The 25,580-nt window shown below is 42.3% G+C and overlaps 1 protein-coding gene across 1 annotated transcript in view; it reads right to left on the bottom strand.

Moving 5' to 3' along the window:
• MEI1 (meiotic double-stranded break formation protein 1) overlaps positions 1-25,580 on the bottom strand; it is a 79,781-nt gene that overhangs the window by 35,458 nt on the left and 18,743 nt on the right. Inside the window, exons 11-19 of the mRNA XM_059187119.1 lie at positions 25,361-25,495; positions 21,385-21,499; positions 20,418-20,509; positions 18,993-19,134; positions 15,871-15,982; positions 13,354-13,414; positions 12,254-12,351; positions 9,509-9,677; positions 3,689-3,836 (exon numbers count right to left, since the gene is read on the bottom strand). Coding sequence (XP_059043102.1) covers positions 3,689-3,836; positions 9,509-9,677; positions 12,254-12,351; positions 13,354-13,414; positions 15,871-15,982; positions 18,993-19,134; positions 20,418-20,509; positions 21,385-21,499; positions 25,361-25,495 — 1,072 coding nt within the window. The remainder of the gene's footprint in view (positions 1-3,688; positions 3,837-9,508; positions 9,678-12,253; positions 12,352-13,353; positions 13,415-15,870; positions 15,983-18,992; positions 19,135-20,417; positions 20,510-21,384; positions 21,500-25,360; positions 25,496-25,580) is intronic.

Below are 25,580 nucleotides of genomic sequence, written 5' to 3'. Positions count from 1 at the left end.
TATTTAATGGGTATAGAGTTTCAGTTTTACAAGATGAAAAGAGTTCTGGACATGACTAGTGGTGGTACTTGCCTAAAACTAATGTACTTAATGCCACTGAACTGTACACCAAAAATGGTTAAGATGATAAGTCTTTTTTTTTTTTTAATTTTTTATTTTTTATAAACATACATTTTTTATATACATATATTTTTATCCCCAGGTCTGTGAATCACCAGGTTTACACACTTCACAGCACTCACCAAATCACATACCCTCCCCAATGTCCATAATCCCACCCCCTTCTCCCCAACCCCCTCCCCCCGGCAACCCTCAGTTTGTTTTGTGAGATTAAGAGTCACTTATGGTTTGTCTCCCTCCCAATCCCATCTTGTTTCATTTATTCTTCTACCCACTTAAGCCTCCATGTTGCATCACCACTTCCTCATATCAGGGAGATCATATGATAGTTGTCTTTCTCTGCTTGACTTATTTCGCTAAGCATGATACGCTCTAGTTCCATCCATGTTGTTGCAAATGGCAAGATTTCATTTCTTTTGATGGCTGCATAGTATTCCATTGTGTATATATACCACATCTTCTTGATCCATTCATCTGTTGATGGACATCTAGGTTCTTTCCATAGTTTGGCTATTGTGGACATTGCTGCTATAAACATTCGGGTGCACGTGCCCCTTTGGATCACTACGTTTGTATCTTTAGGGTAAATACCCAATAGTGCAATTGCTGGGTCATAGGGCAGTTCTATTTTCAACATTTTGAGGAACCTCCATGCTGTTTTCCAGAGTGGCTGCACCAGCTTGCATTCCCACCAACAGTGTAGGAGGGTTCCCCTTTCTCCGCAAAAGATGATAAGTCTTATTTGGGTGTTTTACCACAACAAAAAATACTAAATGAATAATATATAAAAATAGAAAAACAGAATTGAGTTAAAAATCAGGCTGTACTTATAATTACCATTTGTATATTTATATATGATTTTTAAACATGCAAAACATGTTATATGTCATTTATGGATTCGTACCCTAGAGGGAAAGCCTAGAGTTTTATGGGCTCCTTCGAAGTTCCCACACCACCACTGGTAGATATGGAGAGAGGTCATGAAATTCTATCTTACCACCAATATTTGTCCTGAAACTATCAGACTTTTCCTATCATGTCCTTTCCTCCTGCTTACATTAGTCACCTCAGGAAGCCCAGAACTTCCAGATCATCCCATATGGCTCAAAACATGCCCTTTTCTATTCCCATTTCCCACTCATTCCCAGTTCCCAAAACCCTTCCACAGAGCCCTTCAGAACTCACTCAGTTATCAGCAAATTCCTTGTCCTGTGCCTCTTTGAATGTTCCCTTCACCTAGTTGCTTTGATCTTCTTCCAAAAACCTGTCTTCCCTACAATCTCTCAATCAAGGCTATATTTGCTCCCCCCTCGCTAGTTCCCAAAACATGGCCTCTAAATTCTCTTTCTCCCTTCTAATCTCCTCCACTCGCCTCAGCCAGTCATGCCCTTGCATGGTCATGCCCCGAGGCTTTGTCATTACCAAGAACTGCATGCTCCTCAATAATCCCAGTTCCAGCATGCCACTTTACCACCACCCCCTCTCTCTTTCCAGCTCACTCCCTCTCGTATTTCAGTACAACTCTTTGGCCCCCATCAGAACCAAAATCTTTGGAAACATCCTTTTATTCTCTCTTATTCTTACAACTCATATTGATCCACCAAGATTCTATTGGCTCCATTTCAAAATATATCTGAAGTTAATACTCTTCACCACCTCCTCTACTATCTCTTGTCCGTATTATTGCTGTAACTTCCTAACTGGCTTCTGCACTTCCACCCTGTACCCTTCTGGTCTATCGTCCTAGAAGCCAGAGTCATCTTTTTTAATTCAGCCATGAATCAAGCCATAATACACAATACACAATATTGTTGTATAAATACAACTATATGAGATCACTAAAGAAATAAATTTAAAGAGAAAAGAAAAGCATCAAAGGCTGAGCCCTGGGGCATGACAACACTTGGAGGTCAGGGAGATAAGAGAAAATCAGCAAAAGACACTGAGACAGAACCACCAGAGAGGTAGGAGGAAATCAGGAGTACACAGCATTCTAGATGCCAAATAAAGACAATGTTTCAAAGAAAACAGATGCTGTTGATAGGTCAAGTAAGATAATGACAAATATTGATTACTGGCTTTATGTATCTGTTACTGGTGACCTTGATAAGTGCATTTCCAGAGATGTGGTAAAGTTGAAAGCCTAACTGGGGTAGGCTCAAAGGCAAATGGAAGAGCAGGAAGTATATACAAGCTTAAAGCATCTTGTCATAGTAGAAAACCCAAACTCTGCCAAAGAGTACTAGGGTTGTATCAAAAGCACTCAGGGTCTACCCTGAATAGGCTTCCACTGATCAAAGATAGGACAATTGGAGCTTCAGAAGGGTAATGACTAGAGTGGATTGAAACACATCAAATATTTTTAAATCCATGAATTCATAATGACACTAAAAAAAATCTCTTTGGTCCCTTTTGTAGAATGCTAGAAAATCAGTTCATTTCTTGTAAACTGTAATTAAAAGAACCAAACATTCAACCTATGTTTCCTATAAAATCTACCATTCAGAGTAACTGAGTAGTTGATAAAGGAAGTTTCCTTTCATGCAAGTATGCCAGTTAATAAACAAAGACTGAATGACAGAATTAAGGTGTTATTTTTTTGCAACCCTTAATGAATTAATAATAGGCAATGATCACAAATGGCTTTAAATATCTCCAAAAAAGAGACAGTGGAATATTGTGTATCTAGGTCTATCTTACTTGAAAACTCATGCACTTCAACTACAACTTACTGCTTCCATTCAAATTAAACCAGGTCTGCTTACATCATGTTTGCCCCAACAGGAATAAAAAAAAATGGGGTGCCCTGCTGGCTCGGTTGGAGAAGCATGTGGCTCTTGATCTCAGGATCGCATTTGAGACACATGTTGGTGTAGAGATTGCTTAAATAAATTTTTAAAAACCCTTTAAAAAAAGGAGGCGAAACATTAGCCAGTGAAGAAAGAGTATCCTTAGGTTGAGGTCGAAGTGTCCATCTCTAAGGAGGAGAAGCGATCTTCAGTGAAAGAGGCGGAAGATTAGAGATCAATCAGATATAGTCCTTGATCCATAAGAATTTATAAAGAATCTGTAAAGAGAAAACTTGTATACATACAGCAAAGCGATCCAAAATCAGCCTGATTAACAATGTTCTGGGTCCCAGAAACCCACTTTGTTTGGTAAACCGTTAACAGAAAGATCTACCTCACACTGCTCTCCTCCTTCTCAAACCAGAGGTGGTACTAAGATAAGTGTCCTGGGAGTTGATCAAGTCTAAATTGGAGTCCTGGCTCTCCCATCAATTAATTTGTGACCTAGAGAAAGTTACCTTAACCTAAGGCTTGATTTTCTTACCTGTAAAAAGTGGAAATAATCTTTATCTCTCAGGACTGTTGAGAGAATTCACTAAAATCTCAATGTGTCAGCCTCCTCCCACTCCCCATTCCATCAAGATTCTCCCTCTCCCTCTCTTCCTCTCTCTCTCTCTCTGCCACCTGCCTTCTCTCTCTATATCATCATGGTCTCTCAAGGAGCCTTGATGTATGGCGTGGAGCAGGAAGAGGAAGGGCCCTAAGTATTTTGTCCATACCTCATCTAGGGCACCGTCTTTGTCCTGGCAGATTGCAAGCAGATAGATGGAGGCTCTGAAGACCACCAGTGGAGGGCGCTCACCTTGGTCCTGCAGGGACAGGAGGAAGCTTTGCACAGCCACAAACAATTCTGCCTCTGAGACAAACCTGTCAACAAAGGAGAGTCTAAGTGAAAAAGACAGAGATGGCTATCCTGCCTTGTCACATCCTGTCTTACCACATCCTCCCTCTGCCTTCTGTCCTTCTGCCCCAACCTGTCAATGGCCTAATGACACCTTGCACAAAGAACACGCTACATATACTTACAAAAATTAGACATACACGCATAGCACAAGATTCTATGCTTTGTACAAATCCCTGTCAGGGGCCAGAGACTCCTCACTCACAACTAGAAGATGAAGTGTCTGGGTGCCTAGGTGGCTCAGTGGGTTAAGCCTCTGCCTTCAACTCAGGTCATGCTCTCAGAGTCCTGGGATCGAGTCCCGCATCGGGTTCCCTGCTCAGCGGAGAACCTGCTTCCCCCCCTCTCTCTGCCTGCCTCTCTGCCTACTTGTGATTTCTCTCTCTGCATGTCAAATAAATAAATAAATAAAATCTTTAAAAAAAGAAGACGAAGCGTCTGCCAGGTAGAATAGCACTATTAAAGAGAAGGATGCTACTTCTGGGGTTTAGCAATCCATTTTTTGGCCAACAGTCCACTCCTCTTTATCATTAAACTGGTATGTTCAGTGGGTTAGTTTCTGGGGAAGGGATTCGTCTATGTTTGTACATGCAAGGGTAATAGGGGTGAGAAGGGGAATGACTTTTTTTAGTAAAATACAAAAGGCATATACCCTATTATATCTTTTCAATTTTCCACCATGGATATCTCTCACCTATCAGATTAAGTTCTTAACAAAATTAAACATTTTAAATTGGGTAATACTAAACACAACATAATGTACTAGAGCAGAAAAGGGACAGTAAATGAAAAATTAGTGAAATTCAACAAGAATGCCAAGACCATTCAATGGGGGAAAGGACAGGCTTTTCAAGAAATGGTCCAGGCGGGGAGCCTGGGTGGCTCAGTTGGCTAAGCAGCTGCCTTCAACTCGGATCATGATCCCAGGGTCCGGGACTGAGCCCCACATTGGACCCCCTGCTCAGTGGGGAGCCTGCTTCTCCCTCTCCCTCTGGCTGCTGCTCTGCCTACTTGTGCTCTCTCTATACATATATATCTGTCAAATAAATAAATAAAAATCTTAAAAAAAAAAAAAAGAAATGGTCCTGGCAAAATTAGATATACAAAAGAATGACTGTGACCCCTCACCTAACATGATCTAAAAGAATATAGACCCCAAATGGGTCCAGAGCTAAAACTATAAAACTCTTGAAAGAAAACATAAAGCAAAAACTTCACAACATCAGATTTGGTAATGATTTTTTTGGATATGACATGAAAGGCACAGATAATAACACGAAAAACAGACAAATTGACTGATGAAGGTTTTTAACTTCCATGTATCAAAAGATACTGTCAACAGAGTAAAAAGGCAACCCACAGAATGGGAGAAAATATTTACAAATCATGTATCTAATGAGAAATTAATATCCAGAGTAAATAGAAAACTCTTAAAACTCAATAACAACAATAAAACTTGCTGATTCAAAAATGGGCAAAGGATTTGAACAGACATTTCCCCACAGAAGACATACAGATGTCCAATAAGCACATGGGAAGATACTCAACATCACTAATCACTAGGGAAATGTAAATCAAAACTATGAGGTGATAACCTCACATCCATTAGGATAGCCACCATCAAAAAGCAGAAAATAAGAAGTTGATGAGAATGTGGAGGAATTGGAACCCTTGTGCATCATTCGTGGGAATGTGAAAAAGTACAGCTGCTGTGAAAAAGAGCATGGCATATCCTCAAAAAATTACAACTAGAACTGTCAGATGCTCCAACAATCTGGGTCCATACAAAGAAGAACTGAAAACAGGTTCTCAAACTGATATTTGTACACCCAAGTTCACAGCACCATTATTCACAAAAGCCAAAATGCAGAAGCAATCTGAGTGTTCACTGATGGACAAATCTATAAGCAGAATGTGATATATACATACAACAGAGCATTATTCAGCATAAAAAGGGAAGGAAATTCTGACATGCTATAGGAGAGATGAATCTTGAGGACACGCATTAAGTGAAATAAGCCAGTCACAGAAAGATATATACTGTGTGATTCTACTTACAGGAAGCACTTAGAGTAGTTAAAACCATTGGGACAGAAAGTAGCATAGTGGTTTCCAAGGGCTGGTAAGGGGAAATGGAGAGTTACTCAATAGGTACAGAATTTTACTTCTGCAAGAAGAAAAGAGTCCTGGAGATGAATTGTGGTGATGGTAAACCAACAATATTAATGCACTTAGTAACCCTGAACAGTACACTAAAAATGGCTAAGACATAAATTTTATGTTTGTGTATTTTATCACAATAAAAAATTGGGAAAAAATACTAATGTACCAGGTTGGTGTCTTAGTTTGATAAATGTACCGTAGTTATGTTAACAGTAGGAGAAAATTAGTGAAGAATTCTCTGTATTCTTTACAACTTTTGTATAAATCTATAACTACCCCGAAGTAAAATGTTCATTTAAGAAATATAAATAAAATGGATGATAGGTATAATTTACACATTGTATAGCTACTAAAAGTATGAGGCAGACGTATTAATACATGAGCTAACATGAAGAGATCTCCAAGATCTATTGTTAGGTTAAAGGGCCAATTGAGGGGCCCCTGGGTGGCTCAGTGGGTTAAGCCTCTGCCTTCGGCTCAGGTCATGATCCCAGGAGCCTGGGATCGAGCCCCCGCATCGGGCTCTCTGCTCAGCAGGGAGCCTGCTTCCCTCTCTCTCTCTGCCTGCCTCTCTGCCTACTTGTGATCTCTGTCTGTCAAATAAATAAATAAAATATTTTAAAATAAATAAATAAAATCTTTTTAAAAGAATAAATAAAGGGCCAATTGAAGACTTTATATAATATCTCATTCTATATACTGGGAAAAAAGAAGCATATGTGTGTTTCTTGATGCATAGACAAGTTCACACAGGGCACCTAATAGTAGTTAATGCTGGCAACTATTTTACTTGCATATTTACATGAATTTTTAAAAAAACATTCAAAGAATCACATGGGCAATAATCAAAACAGTATGGTATTGCCATAAAAACAGACACATAGGCCAATGGAACAGAACAGAGAGCCCAGAAATAACTCCATGCATATACAGTCAATTAATTTACAACAAAGGTACCAAAAATATACAATGGGAAAAGTACAGTCTCTTCAATAAATGGTGTTGGGAAAATTGCACAGCCACATGCAAAAATAAATAAATAAAAGTGGATCACTATCTTATACCATACACGAAAACTGACCAACATGGATTAAAGACATGAATTAAGACCTGAAACCATAAAATTTCTACAAGAAAACATAGGTAGTAAGCTACTTGACATCTGTTTGGGGGATGATTATTTTAGAGCTTCTACCAACCAAAAATAAACAAATGCGGCTCTTTCAAACTAAAAAGCGTCAGCAAAGCAAAGGAAACCATCAACAAAATGAAAAGGCAACTTATTGAATGGGAGAAAAATCTTTGCAAATCATATATCTGATAAAAATTAGTATCTAGGGGTGCCTGGGTGACTCAGTGGGTTGAGCCTCTGCCTTCGGCTCAGGTCATGATCTCAGGTTCCTGGGATTGAGCCCTACATCGAGCTCTCTGCTTGGCGGGCAGCCTGCTTACCCCTCTCTCTCTCTGCCTGCCTCTCTGCCTACTTGTAATCTGTCTGTCAAGTAAATAAATAAATAAATCTTTTTAAAAAGTTAATATACAAAGAACTCATACAACTCAACAGCAAAAAATAAAATAAAAAATAAGTCCAATTTTAAAACGCATAGAGGATCTGAATAGACATTTTTGCAAAGAAAACATGCAGATGGCCAATAGGTACATGAAAAGATGCTCAACATCACTAATCAGCAAGGAAATAAAAATCAAAACCACAATGAGGTATCACCTTATACCTGTTAAATGGCAATTACCAAAAAGACAAGAAAAAAACAAGCGTTGGCAAGGATGTAGAGAAATGGGAACACATGGGCACTGTTGGTAGGAATGTAAATTGGTGCACTCAGTATGGAAAAAAGAAAGGAGTTTCCTCAAAAAATTAAAAATAGAACTACCATATGATCCAGCAATTCTACTTCTGAACTCAAAAAGATATCCACACCACAATGTTCACTGCAACACTATTTACTAAGGCCAATACATGGAAAAAACCTGCATATCCTCTGGTGGATGAACAGATAAAGAAAACATGATAACGTACATACAGTGGAATACTATTCAGCCAAAAAAGGGGGGGAATCCTGCCATTCATAACAACATGGACTGACCTTAGGGCATTAGGCTAAGTGAAATAAGTCATAGAGAAAGAAAAATACTTTATGATCTTATATGGGGAATCTTAAAAAAAAAAACAACAACTAAACTCTCGGATACTAATAACACATGAGGCTGGACATCTTCACCCACAGGGGTGAATGCTTAATGGGTATGAGGTTTTATTCTGGAGTGATGGAAATGTTTTGGAACAAGAGAGGTGGTGGCTGCACAACTGCAAATATACTAAATGCTACTGAACTGTTAACTTTAAATGATTAATTTTGTGTTGTGTGAATTTTACCTCAATACAATTATTTTTTAAGCTTAAGGAACAGTCTTTAGATTTTGAAATTTTAATCAACTGTACAGTAATTTGGTTTTTTTTAAGAGATGGCAGCGGGGGGCAAAGGGAGAGGGAGAGAGAATCTTAAGCAGGGCTCCATGCCTAGCACAGAGCCCAATGCAGAACTCTATCTCAGGACCCTGAGATCATGACCTGAGCTGAAACCAAGAGTTGGACGCTTAATGGATTGTGCCACCCTGGAGCCCCTTAAACTGCACAGTAAATTTTTAAAAGATTTTACTTATTTATTTGAGAGAGAGAGAGCTAGTGCAAACAGCAGGGAAGAGAGGGGTGAGGGGAGGTACAAGAGGAAAGGGGAAAGGAGGGGTAGAGGGAGAGGAGGAGCAGAAAGAAAGGGAGAAACAGGTTTCCCACTGGGCAGGGAGCCTACCCCAGGGACCCAGAGCTCAATCCCAAGACCCTGGGATCATGACCTGAGCTGAAGGCAGACACTTCACTGACTGAGCCACTCAGGCAATCCTGTTTAGTAATCTTTGAATGATTCCATTCATTTATTTGACAGAGAGGCAGGCAAAGAGAGTAGGCAGAGAGGCAGGCAAAGAGAGAGGAAGGGAAGCAGGCTCCCTGCCGAGCAGAGAACCCAACTCGGGGTTTGATCCCAGGACCCTGGGACCATGACCTGAGTCAAAGGCAGAGGCTTTAACCCACTGAGCCACCCAGGAACCTCCTGTTTAGTAATTCTTTTTTTTTTTTTTTTAATAATTTCTGTTCAGTAATTCTTCCAAAGCAAACCACTATTTTTTTTTTCTATGCACAAACAATACTTTTTAAGGATACCAAAAAATTCTAATTAGCACTCTAGGCCTCTTCTCTCTACACTGTAACTACCCACCTGCCTTAGCCCTCCTCCAATATGTGAGTCCCTCAGGAATAAAACCCATTTCTCACTTATCTCTGTGTCCCCAGTGCCCAACACCAGGCTTGGAGTAGATGCCTCTGTGAATATTTATCAAACTAAACTGGGCTACAGATGCGGGTCCCAGGATCCACTGCCAGCCACTGGCATCAAACACTGACCTATCCTCATGGATGTAGGCCAGGTAGAAGAGGAGCAAGGTGCTGTACTGTCTCTGGCGAGCAGTTCCCTCCACATACTGGCGATCTGACAGGAAGGCGAGGCTTTCAGGGCTCCTGCTGCTTATCTGGGGCAGCCCCTGCTGCAGGAAGGCAGATGCTACAGAGAGTTCTGGAGAGGAAAGGGGCAGGAGAAAGCCACACGGAAAACACATAAGAGCAGGTAATCAGCACATAAATACCTGCCTACATGAAGGGTACTGCACAGGGTAGCAGGGTTCAGGCAGGATAAAAGGAAATCAGAGTCTCCTAGTCCTTTATAAAGCTTTCAACCTTCCAGGAGAGACTAAAGATATGAAGATGAACTAAAGATGTTCTTCCACTAAACATGTGGAAGAACATGGATACAATCCCTGATTCATTCATTCATTGACAGGGCCTGGCTGTGAAACACAGGCCCTATCTCCCGGAGCTGGTGGCTGAGAAAAGACAGATAATGAGACAGACAGTTAATAGGACGTGCGATCAAGTGTCCCATTCAAGCGTGACTCATACTACCTGGGGTGGGGAGGACAAGCTCAAAAAGGAGGGAACTGTGGAAGGTATGCAGAAATCAGGCAGAAAAGTGAGGGCAGAGAATCCTAGGCATGGAAAGAAAGGGGTTCAGGGGCTCAGAGGCTTAAGGGGACATGCTCAGGGTGCGGCAAGGAATTCCGTCTGACCAAACCAGCGATGAACAGATGTGGAGTGTCGAGAGTTCCAAAATGATGTGACGTAACTTGTAGTTTGAATGCTGAGTCAAGAATTTAGATTTTATCCTGAAAATAGATCTCCTATGAAATCTCTATTTCAGAAAAGAAAGGGTATTTTAATACCAGGAGTATAAAGAAAAAGACTTCAGAGCTCAAACTTGAATAAAGTCAACTTTATAGAAAATTCACTATATTACCCTTATTTTTTACATTTCACCATGGATCAGAGGAACCTTCATCACTGCTGACAGTGTCCCACAGACTGATCTTTGGGGATCACCAGCTGAAGGCTGGGGGGTTAGGACGGTAAGACTTGATTTTTGGACAGATCTTTCCAGCGGTGGATGGAGACCAGTTGGAGGATAAGAAACTGAAAGGAGGAGGCCAAGTCAGAGGTCAAGAGAAGGGTCTGTCCTGCCAGTACAGTGGACGTAGGGCCATGTGGAGGATGAGGATGGAGAATATGCACAGCAGAGCCAGGTCAGTTCTCCTAATTCTAAGTTTAGTGATTTTTGTACCAAAGCACACTATAATCATTATTGTAAAAATGAAACTAATATGCTAGAGTTCCACACATCCACCCACCCTTTCTCCTGATATATAAAAGAAAGAAGCAGTCTGCATGTTAGTAAGGCCTGCTGTTCTTCCTGGTACTCAGATTTGACAAGGCCTCATTGTCTAAGGAGGCAGATATGTGGGGCTCCTCCTATTCCCCCAAAAGAGGATGCTGTAGGCAGCAGTAGGGCTAGCACAGTGAGCACAAGAGGTGCTGTGCCGTGGCTTCCAACGTAATCTTAGGCGTCAACCATGGCAGAAGTGGTTGTGCTAGTGTCTCTGAAGGTCAGACCACACCTAACAGGCAAAGAGCAGGACACCACATGGAGAGGAGTGGCTGCTACAGTGAGAGACTTGGGAACCAAGCCAGTTGGAAGGAATGAAAATGTTCACCCGAGATTCGGTCTCTCTCAGCACAGTGCTGGAGAAAAAGGAAAAGAAGGAGTGAGGTTTGGGAAGTGGAGGGACATGACACATCTTCATAAATGTAAAAAGAGGAAACACAGCTAGTACCACAAAGAAGGTATCATATTTGCTGAATGAATGAATGAATGAATAAGACAATGATTAAATTGTTTTATGTTATACCAAAAGAAGTCTAGGATAGAGGAACTCCATGGGGGCAGAGAACATGTCGTAATTATCACCATATCCACAGCAGCACTGAGGCCTCCCTGGCATGTAGCAGAAGCTCAGTGACTTTCAGGAGAGGGAAAAACTTCAGCTCTCAGCCCTCTATCTGCTATTCCTCCGGCCTAGACTCTTCCATGTGCCTTCTTTATCTTACGCAGACCTCTGCGAACATGCCACCTACTCACAGAGGCCTTCCCTGACCACATATCCAACATGTATCTTCTACCTCCACCATCCTCTATCCTTTTGTCCAGTTTTATTGTTTTCATAGAACCTATTCATTTTTTACATTGAATCTATGTGTTTATTGTCTACCTCTCTCATTCTATGAGGACAGGATGTTGGGACTCTATCACCAGCACCTGGAAAGAGCCTGGCACACAGTAGATGCTCAAGAAATATTTCATGAATGAAGAAACAAAGAAATGGAACAGGCCATTCATGTATTTTGAACAGAAGTCTCTGGAGGTAACAAGCAGAGAGCGAAAGTTCTGCTGTAAGGGATGTTACAGAGGAGATGGCCTGGATGAGGAACTGGACTTGATAAGCTCTGGAGTCTTCCTCAACCCTTAGAGTCTAAGGGTCCAGCAACCTTGGATTCTTTTGTTTTCTAATTCTATTATCTCATCTCCCTAAGCGTTAGTCTCTAGTTCTACCATTCCATGATTCCGTGATTCCTCTGGCAGCTTATAGCCAAGAGGTCATAATTATTGTGATATTAACTCACTACCCAGCCAATCAACAAAGGTATCCAGACTGTAAAAAGATCACCACGGACCTGAGGAGTGGTCAAGCCGCAGCATCTTACCTTCTTGGGAAGGTGGTCCTGTCTTCTCTGGAGCTGAGAGGAGGTTGAGGCTCATGCAGTAGAGGAAATTGGAACATACCTGATTTAGGGCTGAGTGACTTAGAGGGTGGAAAGGAAGAGACAACAAGAGAGGACATTGTGACTTTGGCTGGGACAGCATTATCCTTGCCATACACTGGGGCACCACTGCCTTGTGCCAAAGCCCAATGAAATTCTAACCATGGCTCTGAAAGAAGAAATCTGGATGTAGCTGTGAATAATTAATATGGAACCTGCTGCCACAGCTATAATGTAGACACATAGGCATTGACTAAAATTCAAAGTTGAAAAAATAAGTCAGGGAAGGCTACTGAACTCTGACTTAACAAAACATAGCAACAAAAACAAGTGCTCCTAGACCAGGAAAGAGCTTGGGAGTACTAGGGGGGAAAGGAAGCTATTGAACCCAAGACAGGTAATTAAGATCTCCTTAATTACACACATCCAAAATTGTGACTTTGAATCCGGATGGATCCTTGTATTTGTATCCCCTCCTGAAAGTCGGTGTTCTATTCAGAGATATGCAAGGAGACCTAAACACCACACTGTGGTCGCCTTGCAGGTTGTAGGCAGTAACAAATGGGATCTGCCAAATAAATGCAGAGACAGGTGGCAAATCATAAATGGGAAGAAGAAAAGGCTACTGCACAAACGTTAACAAGACAGACTAAAGTCTGTATTTTGAACAAGAGAGTTTCTCCTCTGGAAATGCTGGGCTGGCAGCAACGAGGACATGACTCTGTGGACACTTCTTTCATACCCTCAAGGGCTTCCAGTTCCCCATTTGTAAAATGAGGGGTTAGACAAATGATCACCAAGAGCCTTTCCAGTTTTGATGTAACAGGTACCCATCCACGTGTCACATGGAATGAATGTCTCAGCAGAACCAGACTAAATAAAAGCTACAGAAGCATGTCGGATTCATACCACCAGCTGCTGAGCAATTCTGACACTGTGTCAATCCCCTCACAGTCCAATAACTAAACCAGTCAGAAATTTCCACTTGTCCAGTCAAGCACACTGGCCCCTTGGCCACCAATTTTCCCTGAGAGCAGACATACCTCAGGCTGTTGCGGAATCTGGCCTTCAGTTCCAGGGTTAGTCGTATGAAAGATGAGGAAGCTTGGGAGAAGTGGGAAACAAGCAGAAAGCAGTTTAAACTAGATTTATTACATCATCATCCTGGCCCATACTGATCACATCCTCTACTGCCTTCCCAAATCAAAACCTCTCCCAGTGAGACTTCTCTCAATAAAAATCAGCACCATCCACCTCGATGGCAGCCACAAGCCAAGGCATTACCCTGAGCTATTCCCTCTCCTTTCTGCCCCACATCCAACTGTCTCACACCCCTCAACACTATCATCAACCTGAGTTAATACAAGAGTCTGAGGGATGCCTGGGTGGCTCGGTTGGTTGAGAAGCTGCCTTCAGCTCAGGTCATGATCCCAGTGTCCTGGGATCGAGTCCCACATCAGGCTCCTTGTTTGGCAGGGAGCCTGCTTCTCCCTCTGCCTCTGCCTGCCACTCTGTCTGCCTCTGCTTGCTCTCGCTTCTCTCTCTATGACAAATGAATAAATAAAATCTTTAAAAAAAAAATAAATACAAGAGTCTGAATTATTTTTTCCAGTCTCGCATCCCTCTAACTCATGGTTCATACCAAATCAAAAAGGATCTTTCTAAAACAGAAAGCTGAGCCTATCACTCCTCTTTTTTAAAACTCAAAGTTACTAGGATAAAGTCCAAATTTCTCACATGGCCAACAAAGCCCTCCATGACTGAGCCCTGGCTGCTACTCTGTGGTAGACCTTCCACTATATGCTATGTGACAGGAAGAAAGGGCAAGGCTTTAGGGACGCCTGGGTGGCTCAGTGGTTAAGCCGCTGCCTTCGGCTCATGTCATGATCTCGGGGTCCTGGGATCGAGTCCCGCATCGGGCTCTCTGCTCAGCGGGGAGCCTGCTTCCTCCTCTCTCTCTCTCTGCCTGCCTCTCTGCCTACTTGTGATTTCTCTCTGTCAAATAAATAAATAAAATCTTAAAAAAAAAAAAAGGGCAAGGCTTTAAATGATAATGATAAGAGGCAAGCATTGCATAAAAATTCAGGAAGAAAAAAAAAAAAAATCAGAAAGCAGGCTCCAGAGTCAGATTCCCTGAGTTTGAATCCTGGGTACACCACTTCTAGGGCAATCTTGGGTAAATTATTCAACCTCTCTGAGTTTCAGTATGCTCCTTCGTAGAAAAGATAATCATAATACAAACTTTCCAGGGTTTTTCTGAGAACTAAATGAATTAATACGTATAAAGCACTTGAAACAGTATGTGACAGGGGTTCCTGGGTGGCTCAGTCAGTTGAGCATCCGACTCTTGATTTCAGCTCAGATCATGATTTCAAGGTCCTGGGATCAAGACCTGCAGGCTCTCTGCTCAGCAGGGAGTCTGCCTATCTCCCTCTCCCTCCACCCTTCATTCCCTCCTCCTGTTCACCTGTGCTCTAAAATAAATAAATAAATCTTAAGGGGAAAAAAAACCCAGTATCCAGGGCATCTGCCTCTCCTCCTGGCTTATGCTCTCTCACTCACTCTCTATCTCTACCAAACACACAAACAAACAGTGTCTGACAATAGTAAGAGTGTAGTAAATGTTAGTTGTCATTAGTTATTAATTATTACTCCCTTTCTGCTTTGGGCTGTTTTCCCCTTCCCATTCTCACCATCACTAATACTAAGGAAAATAAAGGAGACTCTAACTCTGACTCCTGGGCTTATTCAGCAGATTGAAGTATTTTCAGGTAACAACTGGACAAGTGAGAAAGGAAGCTTTACACTTGAGAGGGAAAAAATGACTGGCGAGAGAAAAAAATTAATAGATGCAAGAAAGCCTGGAAAAGGCTGAAGGAATCAAGAACCACTAGGGTTTGGGACGCTTGGGTGGCTCAGTTGGTTGGACGACTGCCTTCGGCTCAGGTCATGATCCCGGAGTCCCAGGATTGAGTCCCACACCGGGCTCCCAGCTCCACAGGGAGTCTGCTTCTCTCTCTGACCTTCTCCTTGCTCATGCTCTCTCTTACTACCTCTCTCTCAAATAAATAAAATCTTAAAAAAAAAAAAAAAAGACCCACTGGGGTTCAATTATAAGAAAGCAGTTCAGTGTACAGCTAGACAGCAGCTTTCACACAGAGTGCCAGTCCCCCCCCAGAAGGCATCTGGAAGTCTATGGGACGTTTTTCAGGTGTCACAATGACTGGGGGTACTTCTGACATTCAGCACTCAGGCATCAGAGATGCTAAACGTCTTGAGAAGTCTGAGGGAATATCAAGTATGGAGAACAACGTGGAAAGACGTGTGTTGTGGGACTGGAACTGGAACCTCCTTGATATTCTTAGAGAAATAGCAATAAATCCAAGAATTTACTTTAAGTACCTTTGGTTGTTGGATAGTATTGCCTTCCACTCAACACTGGGCAGAATATAGATATTGACTCTGAGTGATCACATAAACCTCCTGCCCACAGGTTATGCTCTCTTTGAATTCTCTGGCACCCGCCTCCCTCCCCACTTCCACACTTGCCTGATGCCTACCGAGCTTCTTGGAGAACTTCTCCTTCATGTGGGGAGCGATGACAAAGAGACTGTGCAGAATCGAGAGGAAAACTTCCATCAAGTTTGGGTGGGTGGCCTGCTCTGAGTGCCTCTGCAAAGAACCAGGAGGGAGAACCCAGCCCACCAGGATTGAGCCTCTGAAGAACAAAGCATCAGCAAAACTGGCATCAAATCTAGCAACAATAAACTAACCCCTTTCACTTGAAGGGCACAAGAAAAGCTAGGGAGCCTGAAATCACAAGCCTGCATCCAAGGATTGTATCCACCACTTATAAGTTGTATAAGACACATTACCTCTCTGGATCTCTCTGTACCAAATGGAATAAAACAGTAATAACAACAAGACCTAGTTCCCAGAAACAAATAAGATCTGATGTGTAAAAAAGTACTTCCTAAACTATAATGCAGAGTGATGCTGAAGTTTCTTTCTTTTTTTGTTTTTTAAATAGGCTCCACACCCAACATAGGGCTTGAACTCATGACCTAAGATCAAGAGCCACATGCTCTACTGACTGAGCCAGCCAGGCACCCTTCACTGACACCCAAGTTTCTATGACTATAGCCATCAATAATAATCATATAGTTTTCAAACTATCTTCGCATTTATTTTTTTTAAGATTTTATTTATTTATTTGACAGACAGAGATCACAAGTAGGCAGAGAGGCAGGCAGAGAGAGAAATCAGGCTCCCCGCTGAGCAGAGAGTCTGATGCAGGGCTCGATCCCAGGACCCGGAGATCATGACCTGAGCCAAAGGCAGAGGCTTTAACCCACTGAGCCACCCAGGCACCTTGTTCACATTTATTTTTCCTTTTTTTTTTTTAAGATTTTATTTATTTATTTAAGAGAAAGAGAGAGAGAGCATGAGAGAAGAGAGGTCAGAAAGAAAAGCAGACTCCCTGCGTAGCAGGGAGCCCGATGTGGGACTCAGTCCCAGGACTGCGGGATCATGACCCGAGCCAAAGGCAGTCGCCCAACCAACTGAGCCACCCAGGTGCCCCACATTTATTTTTCATGTGACCTCTGTGAATACTCCAGTCATGAGGCAGCCCGATAGAGCAGACAGAGCTCTGGATTAAGAGTAGACAAACCTGGGTTCCAGATTAAGCTCTGCACAAAGTCACTTCATGCCCAGGGGTTAGTTAACCCTGCCCCTCTCAGTGTCTCAGTCTCCTACCTGTAAAAGATGGGGTCTCAGAGACATGGTTCTTATAGATACATTTCCTTTGGTTTTTAAACAAAAAAAATTTTTTTAAGATTTTATTTATTTATTTGACAGAGAGAGATCACAAGCAGGCAGAGAGGCTTGCAGAGAGAGAGGGAGAAGCAAGCTCCCCACCAAGCAGAGAGCCCAATGTGGGGCTTGATTCCAGGACCCCGAGATCATGACCTGAGCTGAAGGCAGAGGCTTAACCCACTGAGCCACCCAGGAGCTCCACAAAAAATGTTATTATTTAGAAATGTAATACATGCTCATTAAAGAAAAGTGTATAAAATATGGAAAAGTAGAAAGCAAGAATAATATCATTCTACCAATTACTTCAAAAAAAATTTTTTAATTAAAAAAAAAAAATACCCTAAGCCCCCAAATGCCAAAGTGTGGTATTTAGAGTCTATCCAGTTCCAGATCTGACTCAACACTTTGTAAGTATAGGAAAAGGGCAGAGCAGATGAGGAACCAACGTAAACTGCCCAAGTGTTACTGCTAGTGAGTGCCAGTCAGAACGTGCTTGCAGTCCACGGCTCCTGACATGACCCACCCGAAGACCCACGCATGCGGGCTCAAAGGCTTCTTCCAAGAGGTCTCCACCTCCAGAACCAGAGGATGCCTCCCTGCTGCCACCTACTGTTCCCAGTAGGTGTACGGAAGTGCCCTGACTAAAAGGCACTCTGCAGGCTCACCTCAAAGAAGACAGGACTCACCCAAAGTCAGCCAAGCAGTCAGACACTCTGAACCCAGCTCTTCCTACAACCTCCATCTCAAGTCAGCTCAAAACGAAGCTCTTTCAGACCAGGTCTCTCTTCAGAGTGGCCAAATTTCATTTACAGAATACGTGTGTGTTCCTTGGTGAAGCCTGAATCACAGACCCTCACCACTGTTCTTCACTGATCCTAAGGACACATGGGTTCGAATCTCAGCACTGTCGTGCACTTGCTTTATGACTATTGGAATGTGACATCCCCATCTTTATTTTTTTATTTTTTTAAAGATTTTATTTATTTATTTGACAGACAGAGATCATAAGCAGGCAGAGAGGCAGGCAGAGAGAGAGGAAGGGAAGCAGGCTCCCTGCTCAGCAGATAGCCTGATGCAGGGCTTGATCCCAGAACCCTGGGATCATGACCTGAGCCGAAGGCAGAGGCTTAACCCACTGAGGCACCCAGGAGCCCCGAAATCCCCATCTTTAAATTGAGGTGGTTATAGCACCCATCTCACAGTCACTAGGATGACCAAATTAGGTAATGAATACGAAGCATTTATCACTCCATAAACACTGCTTATTTATTCTATTACTACTGCTTTCTACTTTTTCTTGAGAGGCATCTGTTAATGTACAATGAAATACCACACTTTGGGGTTTGGGGGCGTGGGTTTTTTTTTTTTTTAAGATTAAAAAAATTTTTGAAGTCATTTCTACACCCAATATGGGGCTTGAGCCCATAACCCCAAGGCCAAGAATTGCACACTCCACTGCCTGAACCAGTCAAGTGCCCCTACACTTTGTTTTTAAAACCAAAGGAGGGACGCCTGGGTGGCTCAGTTGGTTAAGCAGCTGCCTTCGGCTCGGGTCATGATCCCAGCGTCCTGGGATCGAGTCCCACATCGGGCTCCTTGCTCGTCAGGGAGCCTGCTTCTCCCTCTGCCTCTGCCTGCCATTCTGTCTGCCTGTGCTCGCTCTCTCTCTCTCTGATAAATAAATAAAATATTAAAAAAATAATAAAAAAAATAAAACCAAAGGAAATGTGTCTGAAGAACAATAGCACTAAGACCCTCAGAAGGTCTAGTTGAGTACCCACAACCTTGTGTCTCTCGGCCTGGCTCAGTCTCACATCCCTCTCCTACCCAAACTTCATGCTATCTGTGGCTCAGGGGAACCTACCATCACCATGGGGATACAAAGGGAGTCACAGGCAGTGAGAAGAAATTCTGAGAAGTCCTCCAAAGTGTCTTCCTTCTCAGCACTGGGAGCTGTGAATGGGTTCTCCTGGGCTGAAGGCTCACTCTGGAATTCCACAGCCAACCTAAGAAATCAACATGTGAGGGTATCAACTACTACCTATGCAACATAAAGGTCAGAGGCATCCTCCCAGAGCTTAGGGTTCTGGGAAAGTATCCCCATCATCAGTTTAGAGAAAATTCAAGAGGCCTCAATGATAGAGCACCCGGTCCTTGGCCACCCGTCCAGCTGTGTACTCCCCACCCCCTCTCTCATAGTACAGGACCTATCACATGTACCTCCCTGAACACACCATGCCACTTGCTATTTCACATCTCTTTGCCTTTACGATGCTGGTCTCTCTGCCGGGAAAGCCTTCCCCAGATTTGTGACAACCTAATGAATCCTACATATATACACAAAACTGCCTCTTCTGTAAGAGACTGTAAGCTCCTTGGGGGCAGGAATCAATCTGACCTTATCTGTATACTCCCACTGTCTAGCCACGGGCCTGACACAGAGTAGACTCAACAGACACTTGTTACTGTAAATTATATTAGTCCAACAAGCATTCAGCTTGTTTATAAATAGGTGTTTCCCTATTGGGCAAAGTTATTTGGGAAGAGTAACAAAGCTGAATGAGACAGAACCTCATTGTAGGGCAACAAAAACTTCACCAGGAGGCAATCTTTAGAGACCTCCTACTCTAGCTCCTCCTTCTCAAACCTTCTCTACACACCCCTGCACACACATACACACACACACATACATACATACATACATACATACATATCCCCAACCTCTGTCCCTGCCAAGCTGCTCTCATTATGCAGCAAAGCATCAGAAATCAAGTGTTGCAGGGCGCCTGAGTGGCTCAGTGGGTTAAAGCCTCTGTCTTCGGCTTGGGTCATGATCCCAGGGTTCTGAGATTGAGCCCTGCATCGGGCGCTCTGCTCAGCGGGGAGCCTGCTTCCTTCTCTCTCTCTCACCCTGCCTCTCTGCCTACTTGTAGATCTCTGTCTGTCAAATAAATAAATAAAATCTTAAAAAAAAATAAGAAAGAAATCAGGCGCCTGGGTGGCTCAGTTGGTTGAGCCTCTGCCTTCGGCTCGGGTCATGATCTCAGGGTCCTGGGATCGTGTCCCACATCGGGCTCTCTGCTCGGCAGGGAGCATGCTTCCTCCTCTCTCTCTCTCTCTGCCTGCCTCTATGCCTACTTGTGATCTCTGTCAAATAAATAAATAAAATCTTAAAAAAAAAATAAGAAAGAAATCAAGTGTTGCTTCTAGAACTTCATCCTCAGTCTGATTCTTCTCCACCTCCACCCCCCATAATACTGCCTCAGACCACAGAAGGTCAGTCCCTCACCTGCAGGCATTTCTAAATCCCTCCAGAGTGCTCAGAAGGAACTTTCCCCTTCGAAGAATGGACTTCTCTGAATCTCTGCTGGAGGCATGGCCCTGAAGTGAGAAGGAGAGAGGAGCATCTATTAGTCAAGTACCTACTCTGTGTCCCAAACTGTGCTTGGAGGACCACAGACCTCTTCCTTCCCCGCTGGAGTCTGGCATTCCCATACACCTAACACTTTCCAGGGGATCTTGGTTATATTCTCACAAATCTAGTCATCTAATAGCTCTTTAAAAAATGGCAGCAGGGGGAATATTAGCTATCTGTCTCCCTGTGAACCACAGGACTGGCTCTGTTCTATTATATGCAGAAAACTGTCACAAGCTGGTGCACATTAACTTAACTGGCTGTAATGCCCATATCAGTTGCTCCAAAACACACAAAAATCCCACCCCATCAGGTATGATAAGCTTAATTTCCAAAGTTAATTTTGAAAGACATAACCAGCATTCACATTACCCATATCCTTTCTGATATTTTAAGTGGTGTGCCCTTAAAAGCCAACAATTCCAACACATTGCACATTGGTCAGATACTTTGCAAGATTCTAGTGAACCCAGCCTTAAATAATTTTGTGAGCATGTTTACCATAACTGCTTAGATGATATAAAAGACAAAGTGGTATAGTATAGTAGATCTGGGTACAAACACCCTGGGATTTACTATCCAAACTCAGACACTCCCAAGTTTCAGACCTTAGAGAAAAAGTATTTAACCCTATGGCTTCAGTTTCCAAATCTGCAAAGACGAGGACAGCAATCAAGCAGATTCATAGCTCTGCCATTAGGGGAGAAAAATAACATCTCATTATAGATGTTTTTGCATGAGAAAAAGTTATAAAGAGGCATACAAAGGTAAAGGAATTATCTTCTTAAAACACCTCATAGCATGATCTCCAGAAGAAACAGGCTGCATGCAGCGTACTGACCAGGGGCCTCCTGTTCAGCGGGGTCTGGGAAAAATCTGCACAGCGGCTCAGCATGGCTTCAAGCAAGGCCCGCAGTTCCCTGTACTGCACAGGTGGGACACTCTGATGGTCCTTCCTGCAGCCAAAGAGACAAAGGCAAGCTTAGGGTAAGGTAAAAGGATTCCAAGATACCTGCATGTTCTTAGGCAATGGGAGACAGCATGATGGATCAGAACATGGGTCTAGGATCTGATCTAATAAAAATCCTTGCTCCAACACTTGTCTAGCTGCGAGACGCTGTGCATAGTCCTCACTTTCCTAGCCCTCAGTTTTGCCATCTATTAAATGAGAGGTAATAGCACTTTCCTTATAGAATTATTTTAAGGATCAAATTAGATAATGTATGCCAAGAAGTTATGACAATGCTGAATAGATAGTAAGCCCTTGTAAATGACAGCTGAGACTATCACTGGTGTTATTAAGGAGACAGAGGGCTTTCTCGTGGAGGAGAAAGAAGTACTATCTAGAATTGAAGGTGCATGAAGACATGTAATGGCCACTACCCTCAAATTAGTAATAAGCTCTCTTGGGGAAGAGAGATCAAATTTGCTATTACCTTGGTAAGGAAAACCACGATCAACAGGGAAATATTATCAGGACTCAGACTTTATTTCAGAATAGAGAAGAACTTCCTAAGAGTCAAATTCTAGAGAGGTAAAGGGGAAATTCTAGGTGGAGCAAGCTCCCCATTCTTAGAAATTATAAGCAAAGACTAGAAACTAGTTTTGGAGATTTAATCATTCTGAGTGTGGCATAAATGTGGAAAGTAACACTTAGGGTCCATCTGAACTTTCATATTCCATGGATTCAGGGAGGCAAGAGTCATAGATTAGTCTAACTGTGAGCTCCAAGAGGCCAGAGACCAGCCCAGCTATATCTTTTCAATTTACCTGAACAGAACTAGATGCATTATAAACTGACGATAAATGTAAAAAGATGTTAAATGAATGAATAACCACTTGACAGGGTATAAAGTCACTATATTTGTTTCCTAGGAATGCTATAACAAATTATCACAGAACACATGGCTTAAAACGACAGAAATTTATTTTCTTGTAGTTTTGGGAGATAGAAATCTAAAATCAAGGTGTTGGCTCCCTCTAAAGGCTCTAGGGAAGAATCCTGTCCTGCCTCATTGCTACTGGTGGTTGCCAGCATTCCTTGTGATTCCTTGCCTCAGAGCTGCATCATTCCACTTTCTGCCTCTTCTTCACAAGGCCATCTTCCCTGTGTCTATTACACTGTATGTCCAAATCCCCCTCTCCTTACAAGGGCACCAGTCTTTGGATTTACCAGCCAACACTGTATGACCTCATTTTAATTCAGTTGTCTCTACAACGGCCCTATTTCCAGATAAGGCCACATTCACAGGTTATAGGTGGGCATGAATTTTAGAGGGATGCTATTCAATCCACTGCAGTAACTAAGGGGAAACCTATGTCAACCCTCATCTCTGGGCCTTTTTGGAACACTGAGAGTAATCTGTTGAGCCTTCTAACAGGCACTCAGTTCACTGTATTATAGTTAAGCTTTGATTTCCCCTTTCCGTCTTCATTTCTAGAAGCTCTAAACTTTCTGTCCTACAGTGATTGTCAAGCCCTGGGTCCACCTTCTTTAAATTCTTTTCAGCAGTTCTCATTCCTCGTTCCTCCTTCCGGTTGGGCTTTCCAGAGACCCAGTGAACCACTATACTTCAGAGGGACCACTTCAGTAAATATTCTAGGAAATTAACATGAAAAATAAAATCATCTAAAGATTAATAACCAGCCCTCTACTTAGCACTCTCCACAATTCTGACCCAACCTGCTTTCCCAGTTTCTTCATGTATTACTCTCCTTCACACAACCTGCTGGCCAGACTAGCTACTGTACCCTAAGTAATCCCTACACTTTCCCACTCACAAACCTAAATCTCTCTCATCCCTCTTAGCACAGCTCAAACATCACCCACCTCCTGCCTCAAAGGTGCTACCAGTCCCCCAAGCACTGGCCTCCTGGGAGACTTCCAGTTCTACCTGGGCACCTCTAACTGACACTGCTCTGCCTCTGTGCCTTTGATACCCTGTCAGTTAACTCATCTCCCCCTCACTGGGATTCATGCCCCTTGATTCAGAGATTCAGATGGGAGGGAAGAGGGGGAAAAGAGACAGATGAAGTCATTGTAATGTAAATGTTATTTTATGTTTCCATTTTTAGACCCCACCTACAATCAAATCACAAAGACTTAAATAAGGTTACAGAAGAGACTATAAATGTTAACAACCTTTACCATGTAAAATTAAAGGTACAGCTGACTAACACTGAGAAGGAGAAGGTGGGGAGGAGAAAGGAAAAGTTGGATGCTAATATACTCAGCTAATCAAGGAGGGAGTCAAAGATACTACTTGAGGGGCGCCTGGGTGGCTCAGTGGGTTAAGCCGCTGCCTTCGGCTCAGGTCATGATCTCAGGGTCCTGGGATCGAGTCCCATATCGGGCTCTCTGCTCAACAGGGAGCCTGCTTCCTCCTCTCTCTCTGTCTGCCTCTCTGCCTGCTTGTGATCTCTGTCTGTCAAATAAATAAATAAATAAATCTTTAAAAAAAAAAAAAAAAAAAAAGATACTACTTGAAGTTGAGGGAACAAGAAATACAAGTTTTAAGTATACCATTTAAAGATTTGAAGACATTAAATATTAATTAGCAAAAATGCCAAAGAAATGTAGAGAAGACAAAATAATAGGATCTAAATCTTGGTCTTTCTTATGGGTGACTCAATGAATAATGTCCTAAATTGATAAAGTGACAGCATTATAAGCACATTGTTTAGGTGCAGGGAGATAATCACCGGAACTAAAACCAAAATGAGTTACATTTCGTTTTCTTTAGAAACTGGGAGAGGGAACTGTTTTTTCATTATAAAAATAAATATTTTATTTTTTATTATTTGAATATATTACTTTGTTAGATTTTTGGAAAAGAAAACATGGAAATAAAGTAAAAATTATTTCATAAATAAATATAAGTTTTCTCCATTACTTTTTTTCAAGATATCAGGCATCTTGCTAAGGAATACTTTACCATCCTGACCCTAGGATCACTTAATCTTACCATCTATTTTGAACATCTTTCATTCATACGCTTTCAGGAGTGAGGCATACAGTAGTGAGCAAACTGACATGGTCCCTGATCACTTGGACATTATATTATAGTGGGGACAGACACAAAATGAATGAATAAACAAGAACTATTCAAATGTTTGGTAGGTGCTATAACAGTCTAATAGGTCAGTTAGGGAAAGATGCTCTGAATGTGACCTGAATGATGGGAAGAAGCCAGTGGTGCAAAGATTTTAAGGAAGAGCATTTCAGGCAGAAAGAACAATTTGTAGAAAGGAAAAAGGGGGAAATTCTGGACTAAAACAGAAGACTGAAATGTTTAAAAAATTACATCCACGGAACAAACAGAATAAAATGTTATTTGAAAACATGCAAGTGGGGCACCTGGCGGGCTCAGTCAGTGGAACATGCGATTCTTGATTTCAGGATTATGAGGTTCAGCCCCACATTGGATGTAAAGCTTACTTTAAAAATTAAAAAAAAAAAAAAAAAAAAACATGTAGGGAATTGGGAAGAACTCTTCCAAATTAAAAATATGAAAGCAAAAATAACATACACAGTAGAAGTGTTGAAAGATAAAGTCAAGAAAATTTTCCAGAAACTACTGCATAATGACAAAAATATGTAAAACTGTCAGAAAACAAAGAAAATTAGAGGACCAGTCCAGATCCAACATTTGAATAGCAGCTCCAGAAAGACAAAAGAGTAAATAGAGTATTGGAAAGAAAAAATTGAAGAAAATTTCCCTGACCTACAGGACAAGTACTGCCTGGAAGCTTCCCTGGCTTGACCAGGCCCACGGAGCATACAGAGGTGGAAAGTTCAGTCTGCCTGGGTCTCTCACCTCAGAAAGGCAGAAATGGCCTTCACTGCCTCAGCAGCCACCTCCAGCACAGGGCTGCTTACTGCTTCTTGGAGAGCACGGCCAGCATCTCTACACATGGCTGAGCTTGTAAACAGCTTAATCTCCTCTGGCTGCCTGAGAAATGGTAAATGATCAATGAATAAGTTAATGCCTATCATGGGCACAGCCAGGAACAAACACTTCTTTCCTTCTCCACTCT

This window comes from Mustela lutreola, chromosome 8 (assembly GCF_030435805.1).
Source record: "Mustela lutreola isolate mMusLut2 chromosome 8, mMusLut2.pri, whole genome shotgun sequence".
Classification (NCBI taxonomy): Eukaryota; Metazoa; Chordata; class Mammalia; order Carnivora; family Mustelidae; genus Mustela; species Mustela lutreola.
Note: the sequence above shows the minus strand (reverse complement) of the source record. Positions and strands in the feature narration are given on the sequence as shown.